Source organism: Marmota marmota, unplaced genomic scaffold (assembly GCF_001458135.2).
Source record: "Marmota marmota marmota unplaced genomic scaffold, marMar, whole genome shotgun sequence".
In the NCBI taxonomy this organism is placed as follows: Eukaryota; Metazoa; Chordata; class Mammalia; order Rodentia; family Sciuridae; genus Marmota; species Marmota marmota.
Window position 1 is genome coordinate 19,730,411 of NW_025999982.1, and position 18,123 is coordinate 19,748,533.

The following is an 18,123-nucleotide window of genomic DNA, read 5'->3' on the forward strand; positions in this document are numbered from 1 at the left end:
AAGTTTCTCTTCCTCGGTCCTATGTACCCTCAGTAGGGCAGGCTCACTTCTTTATTAGTTCTGTTTGATCTGTAGAAAATTGTTTCTGATAATCTAGACTGGCTGATGCCATGTCACAGTTCTATTATTTAATGCCTCTGTAGCACTCCTTTACATGAAGAAAGATCAAAGAGAGAAACTATAGACACCTGTGCACTCTGTTGAGAGCCACAGCCGAGTTGGGATGGCACCTAGCATTTTGCCAGTACTTTTGAGTTCTCGCGGAGTTCCCGTTGAGTTCCGGTTGATTCCTGGAGAGTTCACGTTGGTTGGTGAAGTTCCGGTGGGGGGAGTTCCAGTTGGTGTGTGGTGTGTTCCTGGAGGAGCCGCGTGGGGTGGCGTTCGGGAGAGTTTCCCGGCGAGTGTGCTGGTGAAGTTTGGAAATAAAGTTTGTTCCTGCTTGAGTGGTTCGTGATTTGTGCCCAGCACTCAAACATTTCTATAAATATCTTGCACCCCTATTGAAGCATTCAAAGTGATACTGTAATACAACCATGTGAAAATGCTTGCTAAAATGCCATGGCAACTCTCTGCTCTCTGAGCCATCACAATTTATTGAAGACACAAATACGCATATAAGTATGTATTCAAATTTAGTATTTATTTTAATAAGAATGAAGTAACCTGAATGTCAGGAGAGGTAAATTCTAGTTCATTCTTTGCCACTCATTAGGTAGGTGACAAGTCACATTTTCTCTCTGGTATTTAATCATTTATGACAAACCTAGAAAGTGACTAAAGCAGGGATTCTTGGCTTTGGCACAACTACCCTTATGGATCGGGTAATTCTTGGGGGTCTGTTTATTGCAGTATATTTAGACTCAGACTAAACCTCTACTCAATTGATGCTGTAACTTCCTGATCCTCAAATGCTGATAACCCAAACTGTCTCTGGACATTGCTGCATGCCATCTAGGATAGAGGCCAAAATCAACCTTGGTCAAGACTCACTGGACTTCTCAGGCACTAAAACTCAGAAAACTAGATAATCACTGGAGCACATGTGCAATTTTTAAAAAAGCCTCTAAAATCACTCAGATAGAATGTATAACATCATTGTAAATTAGAATATAAGAGTCATCAGTGCACTGGAATAAGTGTTACTATTGGTGGAGAAAGTTATAAGAGACCAACAGTTTCAGTGAGATCCTCTTTTCTGTATCCAGATTTTGGAGCTGTCAAAATCACATTGTAAGTTGATACTGAGAGTGAGATTTTCTCAAAGATAAGATGAAATCCTAATTTGAAGGGGAAGTGATTAGACATTTGAGGGGTATAGTATCCACTGCACCTGAAAATTGAGAGGCTATCTTAGCAGGTAGGACTCACCTGGGCAGAAGGGGAAGGGTCCTTGGTTCTCTTATCCTGGCAGCCTTCCTCAGGCTCTGACTAGCTTGGTTAGGATTTCCAATCATGACTCTTGGTTGGAAATCCTAGGAACCCATAAAGGGAAATCACTGCAGGGTACATTTTACTATGCCAGGTGTCCACCAACCTGTGGTAATGATTAGTTTTAAGCCCCCTTTAGGTCACCAAATTAGGCTAGTGTCCCTATCAGCCTTCATTATTGGTTGACAGGTGGAAACTACTCAATGAGTGTTAGGAAGCTTAACGAAACTCTTTTTTAAAAAAGAAAACATAAATCATAAATAAGGAATTGTAAAAGGACCAGCAAAAAGTCTGTTACCAGTTAAGGAACAATGGAGACAAGTGATCACTTTCATTGAGCGTTCAAGGAGACCATCCCTAGAGTTAAGACTAACTAGAGAGAGAAACAGTGGGTCTCCCAACACAAGGATGGAAACCATGCAACAGGACCCGAGCAGGAAAGGTTAAGAGCACCTCAAGTAGGGGTCAGCAGCAATGGAGATCTTGACTGAGGATGAAGGCCCATTGAGAGCACAGTATAAGCATTGGGAACCAGAAATCTGGTGCAGTCCTGGTACCAAGCCAAGCTGTGTTTGTGATGTGCCAGGCCTCCCTGCACCTTCACTGATAATTTTCTATAAAAGTTTGACTGATTAGTGAATATCATTGACCTCTCTGCACAGGAGATTAAAATAACAATAATAATAAAATAATAATAATAATAATAATGGAGTCCTTATTTGGCCTATTGGAGAAAAGTCCAAATACATATCTCATTCCTATCAGAGCTAGATTACAAATGGCTTTATAGATAGAAAGTTGGACAGAGAGATATATGGAAGAGGGAAGACTCATGTGTTACCCAACATGTGTAACTTCTCACCCATGCTCAGACCTTCAGACAGGAGGAAATTCCCATTTATTGAAACACTTTTAGGAATTTTATGTCCATTATCTCATTTAACATTTTCTCAACAGTCCTTCAAAGAAAGTATCTATTTCTCTTTATTTTCAGAAGAGGATTTGAGCTCAGAATTTGAAAAACCTTCCCAAATTTGCATCTCTTCCAAAGGAAGGAGTTGGAATTTATGAAAAGTTATCTATGCTAAGGCCAAGGCCAACATCATTCTAAATGGAGAAAAATTGAAAGCATTCCTCTAAAAACTGGAACAAGACAGGGATGCCCTCTTTCAAAATTTCTATTTAACATAGTTCTTAAAACTCTAGCCAGAGCAATTAGACAGACAAAAGAAATTAAAAGGATATGAATAGGAAAAGAATAACTCAAACTATCACTATTTGCCGACAACATGATTCTATACCTAGAAGACTCAAAAATTCCACCAGAAAACTTCTAGAACTAACAAATGAATTCAGCAAAGGAGCAAGATATAAAATCAACACCCGTAAATTAAAGGCATTTCTGTTCATCAGTGACAAATCCTCTGAAAGAGAAATTAGGAAGTCTTTGTTTTGTCTTAAGTCTATTTATTCACCATGAAACTATTCTTTAGGGCTAATAACCCAATCATCCTCTATTAGGGCTAGCAAGGTGGACCGCAGAGAAGATGCTTATGTTACATAGATGGGAGGTGGGGGATGGTGGCAATCCTTCACCCTCCAATAGATATACGAGAAATCTTGGCAGCTCCTCCCATCCGAGGTGAGGCCTATTTCCCAGGCTGACCCTGTGACTTTCTCTGACTAATAAAATGAGGTGAAAATGATGAGGAACTGGTTCTGAGCCCAGAAATTAAGAGGTCTGTGTACTTTCACTCTTCCTCTCAGAACCCTGCCTAGCTACCATGAGTACAAGCTCAAGATGAAAGAATGAGAGACACATGGCCCTTTTCTCCCCCAAAAGTCAGCCAACACCCAAAGCCAGAGCCACATGGCTACTGTTTGCCTGACCACATCATATGTCTAAGGCCAGTTGGGGTAAGTCAAGTGTGGCCCAGAAAAACCAACCACTAAGATGACCCATAGACACGTGAGCAATAATAAATGCTTGTTGCTTTAAGTTGCTCTGTTTTACCTTCTTTCTTTATATTGCAGCACCAGAGATTAAATGCAGGACATGCTATAACCACTGAGTTATACCCCAGCCCCAAATCACTGTATCAAGATGATATGTTACACAGTGTTACTTATGATAAATAGATCATTGATAAAATGCTCAATATTTATTTGTCAAATCAGTTATTTCCACCTGCATGTAGAATCATTTACCAAGTCATCTTCTGAAAACATATGTTGCTAGTAGAGAATATGAGAATGCTACATGCAGACCACTATGAAGTATACGCACACACAAGGGGAGATGTGGAATATTTGTTCAGAATTCTACATAGGACATGCCAGGTCTAGCACAGCATGTCACCATTATCCCCCTAGCTTTCTCCCTTCAGTCCAGGCTGAAAGGTACTCTTGAACTAGGTCTCAGTTGATGCAGAACTACAGAAGCTTGAACAAAACTTAAGTACAGGAATGAACAGTATGGTACCTGACTCTCTCCTTCAGGTCCTTCCCATACAAGTTGTACTTGGCAGCAAGATAGCTGAGGATGGCTCTAGTCTGTGTCAGCATCATTCCATCAATTTCAACCAAAGGCACTTGGCCAAAAAGCAGGCATCCATCTGTAGTTTGAACAAAGAAAGGGTAAGATATTCTTTGATGAAGGATAGTCCACTGAGTGATTTTTGGTTTTCAGCCAAAGTGATGAGTTGCAGATCCCAGTAATTGAAGAAATGCCTTCTGTTTGCTTCAGTAGCACTAATGTCTATCTAGCAAGATTTTGGCATCAGATTCACCATTTTAGGTCTGGAGCCATTTTTTAGTTATAGGTAGACACAATATCTTTATTTTATTTTTATGTGGTGCTGAGGATCGAACCCAGTGCCTCATGCATGGTAGGCAAGTGCTTTACCTCTGAGCTACAACCCCAGCCCTCCAGCAATATTTTGGAAAGATAAAATGAGATCTTTAAAAGACAAAATTTTAAATGCATTTTATTGTATTTTTGTGTGTTGGTCAATCTTGATTTTTAAAGACTTTCCACATTAACTGTGTTAGAGTATAAGTGTTTCTGGTTCTCAACATTTAGGCTGAATAAATCTGTGGTGAGGGTTGTTAAAAAATGCCCTCCCTATTCCTCAGGGAAGGAGTCTGGGATTCTGCATTCTTCCCAAAGTACATGTGGTCTCATGCAAAACATCCACAGCTGCATAATGGACGTGACAGCAAGAACCCAGGCACACCTGGGTTCAATGTCAGCTTTAGCCCCCTCCAGCCCTGTGACTTTGGACAAATTACTTATCTAACCTTGAGATTCCTGTCTCTAAAATAGCAGTCGTGTCTATCTAGGAGGATTTTGAGAAGATAAAATGAGATATGTAAAAGACAAACACTGCCAATAATATTCAGTGAAATAAAAATTAAATTCTCTTTTTTTTGTAACTAATTGCCTACATACATAAGTCAAGCACTGGTCAGTGATGGGAATATAGTCTGAGAACTGCACTGTGAAGCAGGTTTATAATGGTATGAACATCATAGAGTGTACTTGTACAACCTAAGATGACTATGATCTCATTAGGCGATATAATCGTAGGGGACCACCATTATATATGTGGTCCACTGTCAACCAAAACATCATTGTGCAGCATATGACTACAGTGCATTTGAGATATATTCTAATTTGGTGCTCTTTTCATGGAGTCTTGAAGAAATGAATAGCTATTGAATTTGTACAATATCTGCACATTGTTGTAAGAAATGTTATCTAGAATAGGAATCAGACTTCACTAGTGCATTGGCAAAGATCTGGGTTGATTCCCCCAACTTCTAATGATGTTCCTATTAGATTCAGTGGGAGGCAGTAGAAGACTGTGGGAAGAATACCTCCCCCAAAACCAGTGACAGCTGCTGAGAACCAGCGTCTCTTTCTACTTAGATGAATTAGGCAAGTCTTTGACTTCTCTGAGCCTATTTTCCAATCTGTAAGTATCTGTCCTGCCCTCTTACCCAGTTTCTTTGAGTAAGAATAAGTTAAAGCTTTGGAAATATCAGTACTATTGTTAATGGGGAGGATACAAAGCCTCCATTCTCTGAAGGTATTTCCACATTTGTTCAATATTGAATGAACCCCTAACAGCTGGGCATGTGCTACTGCTTGTGAGTGGCACAAACATTAAATTACTACTGATGCCCACTTCTAGGAGTTGATGATCTTAGGCTGATTTTTTAAATCTCAGATTTAGAGGGCAGGAAAGGGTCTTTGATATCGCTTAGTTTAATTCCCTCATTTTATAGAAGACACTGCTGAGGCCAAGGGATGTGAATGTGATTTGCCCAAATTCATACAGTTCAGGGATGGCGAGGCCAACAGAAGTGGGCCTTCTGACTCATTTGGCGCTCTCTGCTGTGCCTCCCTGCTTCCTGTTCACAAACAACAGTAAGGCCCAGGAGAATGTTCCCAGTGCAATAGCTGCCCTACAGGCTCAGGAAGGACTGGGTATATCAGAGACTATTAGGGAGCACTTCCTGCCAGAATGTTCATGGAATGGCATATGGAGCTAGTCACTTACTCAATTTGTATATATTTAGCCCATACTTGTATCGGGGCCTCTCCTTGCTTGGAGTGGAATAAGGCAGAAATAAAGAGGAATAACCGATAATAAGGTTCCTGAACAAGAATCAGGGAAAGGATAACCAGACCTTTCCCCACGTCACTAAGATCTACTGGTACACTGTAATCTACCACCACTGAGATTATTTTTATTTTATGGAGAAGAGACAGAGAGGCAGAGAAGTTAAAAGTCTTGCCCAGAATCATACAGTTTATCAGTGACAGTCTGCTAACGACTGGCTGAACGGCCTTCTTAAAAATAATTTGTCCAAACGTCATGATTGTTTATCAACAACAGTGGGGATGCTCGCTTGTGTTTTCTTTGATAAGGACAATAACATTGTATCTGTTAGAAACTTAAGAAATACTATTAAAATGCTAGACTTTTCTCCCAGTGTGGGAAATTTACCTAGGGAATTGTAATAATTAAGGTCTTTTTCTTTGGTCAATATTTAGTGAAAAAAATCAAATATTTTCCACCGTCTGAGTTCTACATTGTGGATTATCTATTATGATTTGATAAAAATGGTTTCTGTTAATCTGAGAAAAAAATTAAAAGTGAACTGTGAGAAGTAGAGAATACTCCCTCAAGCTTCCTCCCCTTGGATCCCCTGGGTGAGCATTTAAGAATTCTCAAAAGTGTTCTTCAGTGGGAGGGGATTACTGAGCATTCAGCACTGCTGAGTCCATGCTTAACTGAGTTTCCCACCATAACCTCCTTGATGAGTATTTGTGAAGGCTGAATTGCTGATGCAGAGAAGGCATCTAGCTGTACACCAGGGACATAGGAACCAATCAATCAATGTTAGCCAGCATGCTGTGTGCTTGCCTTTTCTCATAGCTGACATTCTCTAGCCCCGTGTTCTATATCAGAATGAATGTTTCCAGAAACAAGTTTCTATTTTTTCTAATAACATTGAATTAACCTAGACTCACCTTTCTGCAACTTCTTATAATGTTCTCTTGTTTCAATAAATTCTTCTTCAAACTAGATAAAGAACAGAGAGACATTATTGTAACTTTATGACAAACTTCCCTAGCAACTCCACCACTCATGAAGCAAGGATTCTAAGATCACTGTCTTTAAGGCAAGGTCCTTGATGGAATGTAAATATTGACTCAAAGAGGAGCAGGGCAGTTTTGGGACATGTGATTAAGGCTGGGACTAACTAGTGAGACACCTAGGGCATAAGAGCTAAGGTCTGAGAAGCCGTGCCTCCCTAAATTCTGCACTGTAGGTGCTTCACTGGCCTGACCCTCGGCCTGATCCTTCATAAGTCTATACTTGCACGACAAAAAACAATTTTGAGACACTTAAGAGAAGTCAGTGGAGAGGGAATTCAGTGTTAAGGGATGGTCCCACAGGGGAGAACTTAGCTGGGTATAAGGTTCCAGCTGGTGGCCATGAGTATTACATGACTGAGGTGCTGTAGTCAGACAGAAATGACCCCCCAAAATCAGCTGGTCCCAGTGGAGAAGATGAGTCAGATGTGGGTCTCCTCTCTCTCCTTAATCTTGAGATCCACTAAGATCCCTTCATTCCTACAAAGCTTCCAGATCACTTCCAGATCCCCAACTCCTTTCCTACCCCTACCCCTCCCTTATCTCTTAAAAGGAAAACAGTTGGAAAGGGAAAGAGTAGATACAACAATCCTGAATTTTGAAGGGGGAAGGGGGACTGCACACCCACCCAGATACCGTACTTCCTCTTCCCAATCAGGAACCAACCTCCACTCCAGCTGCAGCCAGCAGCCAGCGGATGGACTCCATCCTGCCTCAGCCATTAAAGTAGTAGAGCTTGGGTTTGGCTGCCATGACTCTTGGCTCAGAGTTTCCTAAAGGGGAAAATTTTAAAAAAAGAAAATGACTTTTAAAGAACTAATTAACTAACTAGTTAGAACTAACTAACACACACCATATATTATGTTTTCATTTATAGCAATGTTAAAGCACATAAAACAAACCTACTCTGTAGAGACTCAAACACAGGAGGTAAAACTATGAGGAAAAGTAAGAAATAAATATCACAGAAACAGGATAGAAGTTACCTCTTGGGAGGAGAAGGGGGTTGCAACTGGGGAGGGACATTTGATATTCTATGATGCCAGCGATGTTCTATTTCTTGAGCAGAATTAGTAGCCTTTATAATTAGATTGTACATTAAATTGTACATGAAATACTCTATAAGTGGACTAGGTCAAAATTTTAGAAAGAACAAACTATACATATCAAGGCATCAAGGTATTTTTGTAGATTTGAAAGATGTTCTCTGATATTTGTTGAAAGGTACCAGGAGTTAATATAATGGTTTCATGAATGACTGTAAAAGAAAACCTTTTCCAACAGCAACAAGGAGGCATTTGGATTGAAGCATTCTGTGGGAACAGGGGATGGTTTGGCTGCTGTCACAAGATTTCCTGGAGCACTGATACAAGCACAAATGCAGGCCTAGACAGGACCTGGATTCAGGTTCTTTCCTGGTCATCAATAAGCTGGGTAACCTTAGATCTCATTCGCTTAACCTCTGTCTGCCTACAGGTCCTTACCTGCAACTGGGAAGAATCTCCCAGCACCATCTGCAGCCTTCAAAGAGAGTCCATAAAGCCCTTGTACCTAATAGCATTTCTATCTCACTGTTGCCAGAGCCCAACATAGCTGTTGTTAGTGACCGTACCTGTTTCACAGGATTATTGCAGTGATCATATGAGATAAAATCAGGAGCTTTGAAGGTACTATAACTCTTTGGTCTCCTTTTCTCAACTTTGCCCCTCCTACTCTAAATACAACAATGCACACTTCATTTAAAGGAACAGCAAAAGATACCAACTTCTGGCAGAGTGTCTGTGGTACTTGGCTCAGAAGGTGCTTAGGAGGCACTGAGGAGCACATCCATGGAGACACTATGCTGCCCTGGCTGCCAAGAGAGCATTTCCCATGGTCCCCAAACCAGAAAGAGGCCAAACCACCAAATATCATACCCTTGCTAAAATCCAATTTGAGGAAGTTACTGCACAAATAGGACTCAAGATATTAAAAATCTGGAATATCAGTAACTTCATTAATGATATGAAAGTTAACTATTAAACACACAATCGTGTGACAGCAAAGTCCACAAGGTTCACGAAATCGTTTAGGTGCATTTAGGTGCATGGAAGCCATTCTTCCTCACAGCTGTCCCGTTTCATTCGTATTAGATCTACTTACAGCTTAACTCTTTGAGAAGTTTGATTCCTTTCTTATCTCAGGGAACTATCTATATTGGGTTGCTGTCAAGATTCAGTCCTTTTAAATTGCCTCTTTAGCTACAGCATATTGAATATTTCAGGAGCTTCTTAAAAAAACAGAATCAACCATTGAATGTCTTCGGAGATACTAAGGGAAAAAAAGTCACTTTGTTAACCAGAATTCCCTGATTAGAGAAACCATGTTTAGGTTCAGTGACTCGCTAATGAACCAGGAAATGAACCTTAAAATACAGTGAATGTGGAGAGCAGATGAGAAGAGGAAAGAAGGGAGAGCATGCTCTCTCCTGATCCTCTCCTCAATCTAAGAACTTCTGAATCCTCTGATCTCCCCCAGTGTCCCACGTGGAATGGTGAAGGAGCAACCTTCACCTATTTGAAACATCATATTTATTCAATTAATACACATATTTTTATTTGCCAATTAAAATAAATTTTAGAAATTTTGGAATAAAAACAAAGAGGAGGGCACAGGAATTCACAAACCTGCTAAGGACACTTCAGGACAACACACACAGGAAGAAATTAGCCAGGCACTGACCAGTTCATAGGAAGTCAGCAACACAAAAGAAACAATGGGGCAAATTAACAAGTCTTATTCAGAGGACCCCCTGCAGGTCTCCATCCTGCTGCCTTCAAACAAAAAATAAAGCAATCTTGGTGAAGTTCATGTTGGAGTTTCACTTGGGAAGTACCATCTGTCTATTGTCCTTTGGGTGCATAGAGCTCAGACTACTTAAACTGCACCTACTCTGAGAGGTGGAGATAGAGCTGTAAATATGGCTGGGGGTGGATCTGGTTATTTCTTTGGTCCTATCTCCCTGAAACCCTTAACTAGACCAAATTGTGTTTGAAATAAATCCTAGATTAAAAAAAAAAGTGAAAGGCACAGGAAAGACTGCTGAAATTGAAACCTCCTTTTTTTTTTTTCAGTGATTCTGTTCTACTCTCCCAGTTATCCTTTGGTTAACCCTGTGGATCTAGACAATGGCATTTCTGATGGTCTCCAGAAAGCTGTTTTTAAGCAGTGGGTCACTTAAAATGCAGGGTGGCTGGCTATTCTCCTGTCTCATCATTCTCTTAGTGATTTAAAACCTAGAAAGATTAAACTCTCCACTCTTGCTTGCCCTGGGAAGACTGGTACCTAATGAACCACTGAGTGTCATGACTTGTAGGCTCCAGAGAGCATATTTGTCCCAGAGACTTGGTCAAGAGTGAGACTCTAATGACTATGTAGGGTACCAGTGGATGAAATCTCAGACAAAAGGAGAGGCAGCAAAATGCACCCTGAATTGATCCAGAATGGAGCCGGCTTCTTGCTGACATTCCAGCATCAACACTCAAAGGGATGCAGAAATATCGACCCTCAGAGGTGAAGGAATACACTAGTGGAAAGCCGGCCCATGAGAGGATGTGAGTCTGGGTACCATTCATGGATCTATTGTTCTCTTTTGGGAGAGGCATAGTCACCAAACAAGAAGGGAAACCTCTGCTTGCTGAGATATAACCTCCTGGGTGTGAATTAATAGCCATCTCTCTGGCCTGACAAGGGAAGGCAGAGTGAGAAAGAGAGGGCCCAGGTGTGAATCTGATCCTTCACTGGCTCCCATGGCAACAGCACCCATGTTATATCCAATGAACATAAGTGGGTGTTAATAGGCCATCCTTTCTTTTTGTCTAATTTTTATTGTTTCATTATAGTTGTACATAATGGTAGGATTCGTTACATGCACACAATATAATTTGGCCAATATCATTCTATCCCCTCCGTTCAAAGGCAGAAAGAGTTTCTGGGCTCTTGAGTTATGAGTCCTCACTGTTGCTAGGCAAACTTACCCCACCTCTCCAAACCTCAATCTCTGAATCTTTAAGATGAGGGTGGCAGTTATACTGCTCTCCTTGGAAGGTTTTCATGAGGACTGAGGATTGAATAAAGTAACAGATAAAATCATACCCCAGTATCATTTCAAGTACAGTCCCCATGCTTTTTTGAATGAATTACAAACCAATTTAGTGCTGTCTAACATTTCTTTTGTAAAGACTGGATTGTCTGTTTTAGATGTCATTTATAAAGGTTCATTGCAAATGCAATGGCTATGTCATAAAAGGGAGGGCGGAAAACTTGGAAATTTCACCCAGTATTACAATATAAAATATTTTAAAAAGTAAAATCCAGTGTGGCTTTTATCTTCATGCTGTGATGTTTTAGCTTAATTAGAGAATTGTTGTGGTCTGCTGGTCTATGGGAGTTGGTTTTGGAATTTCATTCAATGGTTTTGTGCCAGCATGGTTTCTCCCACTTCATTTCTGCCTGTTCCTTCCATTTTTCAGGCACAGATTCAGGGATGTAGCATTAGAGGACAAGCTGTTAAAAACCAGCAACTCAAATGATAACTATCATCACTATTGTGAAAGTCTTAGCAAATGTCTGTTGTTCCCTAATTAGCTGGCTCTGGCCAGTCCCTGTTACTGGCCTCTCAGCCTGGGACTAAGAGTGTTCTACATTAGTCTCGCAGGGTGGAGGATGGATGGATGAGCAAAAAAGCATTTTCAGGACATCAGTCCCCATCTGAACCCCTCCCAGGAGGAGCTGTTCCTTCTAAAACAATGCTAAGCCCAGAGAAGGGCCCTTACCTCTTACACTCTCATACCCAGCCAAGATCCAACTGTTCTCCCTGGATTCTATGTTGTAAAATTACATGGAAGTGACAAGCTCTTAGGACGCAAGGGTCATATTATATTTCATCCCCTATAAAACCAGCCCAGTATTATCCCAGACACTGTGGATGTGTAACATATACTGTTGGTACTGTCAATGTGCCGTTTGGAGTTACCAGTTTCTAACCCTGATGAGATTCCTTTCTTCATTATTTCATTTTTTTCTTTCAACCTCAAATATGTATTGAACTTTTACTATGGTACCTTACTAGGTGTTATGGTTTGGATGTAAGACAATGCAAGAAGGTTTAGAAGAGAAACTATTGGGCTATGAGGTCCTTAACCCAATCAGTGAATTAATTCCCTAATGGGGATTAACTGAGTGGTAACTGAAGGCTGGTAGGGTGTGGCTGGAGGAGGTGGGCAGTGCATGGCTTTGGGGTATTTTGTATCTGGTAAGAGGAGTCTCTCTCTCTCTGCTTTCTGATCATCATGTGAGCTGCTTCCCTCTGCCACAATCTTCTGCCATGAAGTTCAGCTTCACCTCGAACCAGCTGTCTGTGGACTGAGACCTCTGAAACTATGATTCCCCAAATAAACTTTTTTTCCTCTAAAATTATTCTAGTTTGTCCTTTAGTCAGACCAGCAAAATAGCTGAATAAAACGCTAGTCAAGGAACTCTAGGCACACAAAGATTAATAAAGTGTATTTCCTGCCATCGAAAACATCCATCCTACTATGAGGCAAGTCAAAATGAAATAAATGTTTAGTAAAAATGCAACATGGGACTGGAGGTTGTAGCTCAGTGGTAGAGCACTTGCCTAGCATGAGAAGGCTTTGTGCTCAATCTCCAGCCAAAGAGCAGGTGGTGGCGATACAGGATGGTATTATAGGAATTGAACAGAGTCTCACAGAGTGAGTGTAAGTATCCATTTGTCTGGCCTCCACCCCTTCCTATTTTAAAGCATAGATCCTCTAATCATTTTTTTTTTCTACTAAACAAAGATTAGGAAAAATCACAGGTTGCTAATTGTTGATAAGGCAGAAGATCAAGATTCCTAATGCTTCAATAAATAGATCTAATGATCTCAAAGTCCACAGTCAGAACATGGAAAAAAACAGGTGCAATGAAAATATTAATTCCATCTCTGGGAAATGAAAGAAACAAAGAAGCAGCACTTTCTGGATTTTGCCCAAATGCCAATTCCCCGAAAACTCTGGTGCTGGAGAACACAAAATCTGAGTATTCCAACTAGGCATAAACCCATGCCTATTTCTTCAACTCTGATGTTTTTGCCTCTGCTTTTGGCCAAAAGATGTGTCCTGAATTAAACAAAACTGGAGCCGGGAACAGTGGCGTACACCTATAATCTCAGAAACTCAGGAGGCTGAAGCAGGAGGATTCAGCAACTGTGGTGAGGCACTTGCAACTCAATGAGACCTTAAAATACAAAAAAGGGCTGGGGATGTTGCCCAGTGGTTAAACACCCCTGGGTTCAATCCCTGGCACCAAAAACAAATAAACAAAGAAAAATGGGATTACCAAGTAGGCTTCTTACTTGGGTCTTATGACATTGGGAGTCAGCCCCATTCTTCAGGGCTCAAAACTCCAATTGCATGTAGCTTCACCTGAGGTGCAGTAGGAAGCACTTCGCCACCCCTAGAGCCCCAGCTATGCATCTCAGGTGGGCTGAGAAGAAAATAGTGATGGTGACATGGCAATCTTTGGCTGGGTGGAGTATGATTCTTTGATTAAAAAAAAATGGGACCAAAATCTTTTAGAAAGTGTGAAAGAACACATTTTTTCCTAACACAATTACCTGACTAAGGCCCGGGGTACCAGTTCAAATCGCAGCTATACCTAGGTGTTAAAAAATTATCTTAACCTCTGTGAGCCTCAGTTTTTCTCATTTGTGCAGCAAGTCTAATTTCTTTGGTTGGTTATGAAGCTGAAATGCAATAACATGTACAAACTGCAGAACATAGTAAGGACCTAAAATGTGGCCCCACATCCACAGATTATGNTATAAAATCAACACGCATAAATCAAAGGCATTCCTGTATATCAGCGACAAATCCTCTGAAATGGAAATGAGGACAACCACTCCATTCACAATATCCTCAAAAAAAATAAAATACTTGGGAATCGTTGGCCTTCTTTCAAGAATGAAATTCCTGGAATTGAAAGTTCCCATTCAATTCCCAGATTCGACAAAGTACCAGCTGCTGGGACTCAGACCTGGGCAAGGTCAGAAAGAGATGTCAGTTTCCTCAACTATAAAATGAGGAGTTGGTCTGGAATTAGATCATCTCCTTAGTTTCTTCCAGTTTTAAAAAGCTTTCTGATCTCGTTTTTTCTTTCCATGCCCTCATTCTGTGTCCTATGTTCTTATCTGCAGAACAAACATCTTGAGAAGGCAGATAATCTCTTGGGGTGAAATTTTCTGACAATGTTAACAATTATTCTGGATAATTTAGACAAAAGATGTTTTTTCTCAATTATATGAAAAGGTAAAAATAGGCTGGATAATAAAACTTATAAGGTGTCAACTTGAGAGATTGCCATTTCTAAAGTTACCAGTCAATATAGTCTGCTACATGAAACTTAAGTATTGATATGACATAGTTACTTCACAACCAACCATGCAATATTACTGTGGGGAGAGGGTTGTTATTTTTGTAGTACAGTGATTGAGGAGATAGATTCATCCCAAGCTCATCTACTTATGTTTAATATATATTTAATTTTCAGAAACTAAATGTCCTATTAATTAGGGTCTAATGGATTGATTTACAGTCTCCAAACTTCCAAGGGATGGACTTTTTCCTCCAAGGCTTACAAATTTACTTAAATGAGTCAAGCAAGAGACTTTTATCTACCCAGCTTCTTAACACTGCCTAAATAAAGTGTACCACCATATGACCCAATACTGTTTAAAGATTGGGACAAGTCTGAGAAAATTTGTGTCAGAGTTCGACTCAAACTGCTTCTCAACTTGGCATAGCATTCAGGACACTGGAAGAAGACCCAGTGTCAGCTCATCTGGATTAAATCTTCTAATCATACTTGGAGTAGATGCTTAGATGTAGGAAAACTTAGTTTACCCATTAGACCCTATGACACAGTGTGGCTGGTACCTGTATTCTTTTCCACCGGGTATAAAAATATCTGAGATTTGGTTAGGGAGGAAAAAAAAAAACATAATGACTAAAAAATTAATACATGCTTTCAAATTCTACTAAACATGTCAATCAATAATCTTAAATACCATTAAACTCATACATACCTGCTACTAGAGTCCCAGGCCAGAGGCCTGGGGCTCCCAACAAATTAGGTCTAGCTACTGGCCCCCAAAACCAAATGATGAAAAGCAGGAAAGGAACATTAATCAATATGGCCATATTGAGAAGGCAAAGTGAGATCTACGGTCTCAGTCCTGTCTTTGGGGAGCTGATATAAAGAAGTTTAAATAGAGGAAGAATTGGGGCAGGGGGTGAGAGGTACGCATAATTAAGAGTCTTGGTCAAATTGATCTAGTTGATCATTATCTCAATTCTGGTTCTGCAGGGTGGCTTCAGAGAGGTTCTTAGCTGAGGGAACAAAGTGCATTTACTGCTCAGATGTTTATCAATTAGACCTGTGTTCCTGAAAGGGGGAAATTCAGTTCCCATGAGATGAATGCTCCTGTTTAGGGGGGGCAGTCTCATGAGATAAACTGTCTAGAAGGTCCCACAATTCCTGGAAGCTTTAAAACAATGACTGGGGACTTCTGGGTGCCATTCCAGGGGTCTAGAACAGGACATTGTAAAAGCAGGCAGTTGAATGTCCCTGGAAATATCTTTTTTATTTTTATTTTGGTGTCCTCAGTCTTGAAGGGGGATGAAATAAGTTAGATTAGGTAAATTTATGGCTAAAAAATCCTGTATTAGCATGCCTACATGCAAAGCTGACTCAAAGTTTGAAGTAATAAAGAAGTCAGACACAAAGAGAAGGCAGAGATGTCAGGCTTTAACCTGCTTTTAGTCACCCACTTGCAGGCCTAAGCAGAGTCAGTGCTTTTAGCAGAGAAGCTTCTAATTCTCTATTGTGTATTTATTTTTGAAAATATATTTAATATATGATAGGGGTGTGGGAACATTTTAATGTCTGATACTATATAATGCACAGGCAATGGAATACTTCAAAAGGGCCTTATCTATATATACATTTACTAGCTCCTTTTCATTTATGTATCTGCTCTGCAAAAGCAACAACAACAACAAAAAAAAACAAAAAACAAAAAAAACCAGAACTGTTCCTTTTATTTGATATGGTCAAGCTTCGAAATAATAAGCAATAAATTGAACATAAACTAAACAACTGATGACTATAAATTGCACACTTGGCAGTAAAATATAATTACCCAACCAAGTTCAAGAAGCTTACATAAGAAATACATCACTAACCTTATCTCTTCTAGGCTCTTGTTCCTTCCTGTGGCTGGAGGAGAGATTAAAGGACGGTTTATAACACTCTCCTTTCCTATCGAAAGCTCCACCCACTCTAAGAATAAGCCAAAGAACATTCCAGTTTGTTCACATACCTCTGAGGCTTCACTTTACACTCTTTGTTTGTGTTTTTCCTAGCATATCAAGTTACCCAAAGAGGAAAAATTTACTCACTCAACAAGTTTTACTCCTGCTCATTCAACAAGTATTTACTGAGTACAATTTTGTGCTAGGCAGTATTGCAGGTATTGGTGAAACAAAGGTGTACATGACCCATCCAGTTCCTCAACCTGGGGAGCTCACATTCTAGTCACGGAAGACAGGCAATATAAGTATATATTTAAAATTTCTGCTTTTAAAAAATTAATAATAACAACATCTTATGATGGATGATTATGGCTTGTGCATAGTGAATTGTACAAGAGTTATAGGGTCTGGAGGGGGAGGAAGAATAGGAGCACTGTGTTTTAGTCTGTTTTGTGATGCTATAACAGAATACCTGAGACTGGGAAATTTAGAAAAAAAACAGAAACTTGTATTTTATTTATTACAGTCCTGGAGGCTGGCAAATCCAAGGTGAAGAGGCCAGCATCTTGTTGTCATATCCAATGGTAGAAGTTAAAATGAAGAGAATCACTTGCACTCAAGAGTGAGAAAGAAAGAAAGTAGGGAAGGGGGCCAACTTCTTCTTCTTCTTCCTCTTCTTCTTTTTTTTTTTGTATCAGGGATGCTTAACCACTGAACCACATCCCCAGTTCTTTTTTGTTTGTTTGTTTTTAAATTTTGAGACAGGATCTCATTAAGTTGCTCAAGGCCTTGCTAAATTGCTGAGGCTGGCTTTGATCTTGCAAGCCTCCTGTCTTAGCCTCCTGAGCTGCTAGAGTTACAGGCATTGCCTAGCTTCATTCTTTTATTAGGCACCCTCTGTCAAGAAAAGTAACCCACTCCTCAAATAATGATATTAGTCCACTCATAAGGGCAGAGCCTTCATGATCTAGTCATCTCTTAGAGGTCCCACCCCTTAAGGGTTGCAATGGGGATTAGGTTTTCAACACACAGACTTGGACACATATTCACACTACAGCAGGTGTCATGAAGTACCTGTGAAGTCATGTAGTATTCTTTGAAAATGGTCTCAAAAAATATATAAAATACTTGGGAATAAATTTAAGGAAAGAGGTGAAAGACCTCTACAATGAAAACTACAACACGCTAAAGAAAGAAAATTAAAGAAGACCTTAGAAGATGGAAAGATCTACCTGTTCTTGAAGAAGCAGAATTAATATTGTCAAAATGACCATACTATCCAAAGCACTAGGCAGTTTCAATGCAATCCCAATCAAAATCCCAATGGCCTTCCTTATAGAAATAGATAAAGCAATCATGAAATTCATCTGGAAAAATAAGAGACCCAGAATAGCCAAAGCAATCCTTAGCAAGAAGAGTGAAGCTGGTGGCATTACTATTCCAGACCTAAAACTATACTACAGAGCAATAGTAACAAAAACAGCATGGTATTGGCACTAAAATAGACTGGTAGACCAATGGTACAGAATAGAGGACACAGAGTCTAACCCTCATAACTTCAATTATCTTATATTAGACAAAGGCTCTAAACTGAACATTGGGGAAAGATAGCCTCTTCAACAAATGATGCTGGGAAACTGGAAATCCATATGTATCAAAATGAAATTAACCCTA

The 18,123-nt window shown here is 40.0% G+C and overlaps 1 protein-coding gene across 1 annotated transcript; it reads right to left on the reverse strand.

Moving 5' to 3' along the window:
- Positions 1-3,867: 3,867 nt before the first annotated feature.
- On the reverse strand, positions 3,868-16,507 carry LOC107144004 (glutathione S-transferase alpha-4-like). The gene is made up of 4 exons (XM_048805483.1): positions 16,381-16,507; positions 7,763-7,869; positions 6,971-7,022; positions 3,868-4,043 (listed from the first exon to the last, which is right to left on the reverse strand). The coding sequence occupies exons 2-4, from the start codon at positions 7,802-7,804 to the stop codon at positions 3,883-3,885; spliced, it is 255 nt and encodes an 84-aa protein (XP_048661440.1). The 5' UTR covers positions 7,805-7,869; positions 16,381-16,507; the 3' UTR covers positions 3,868-3,882.
- Between the last annotated feature and the right edge of the window lie 1,616 nt (positions 16,508-18,123).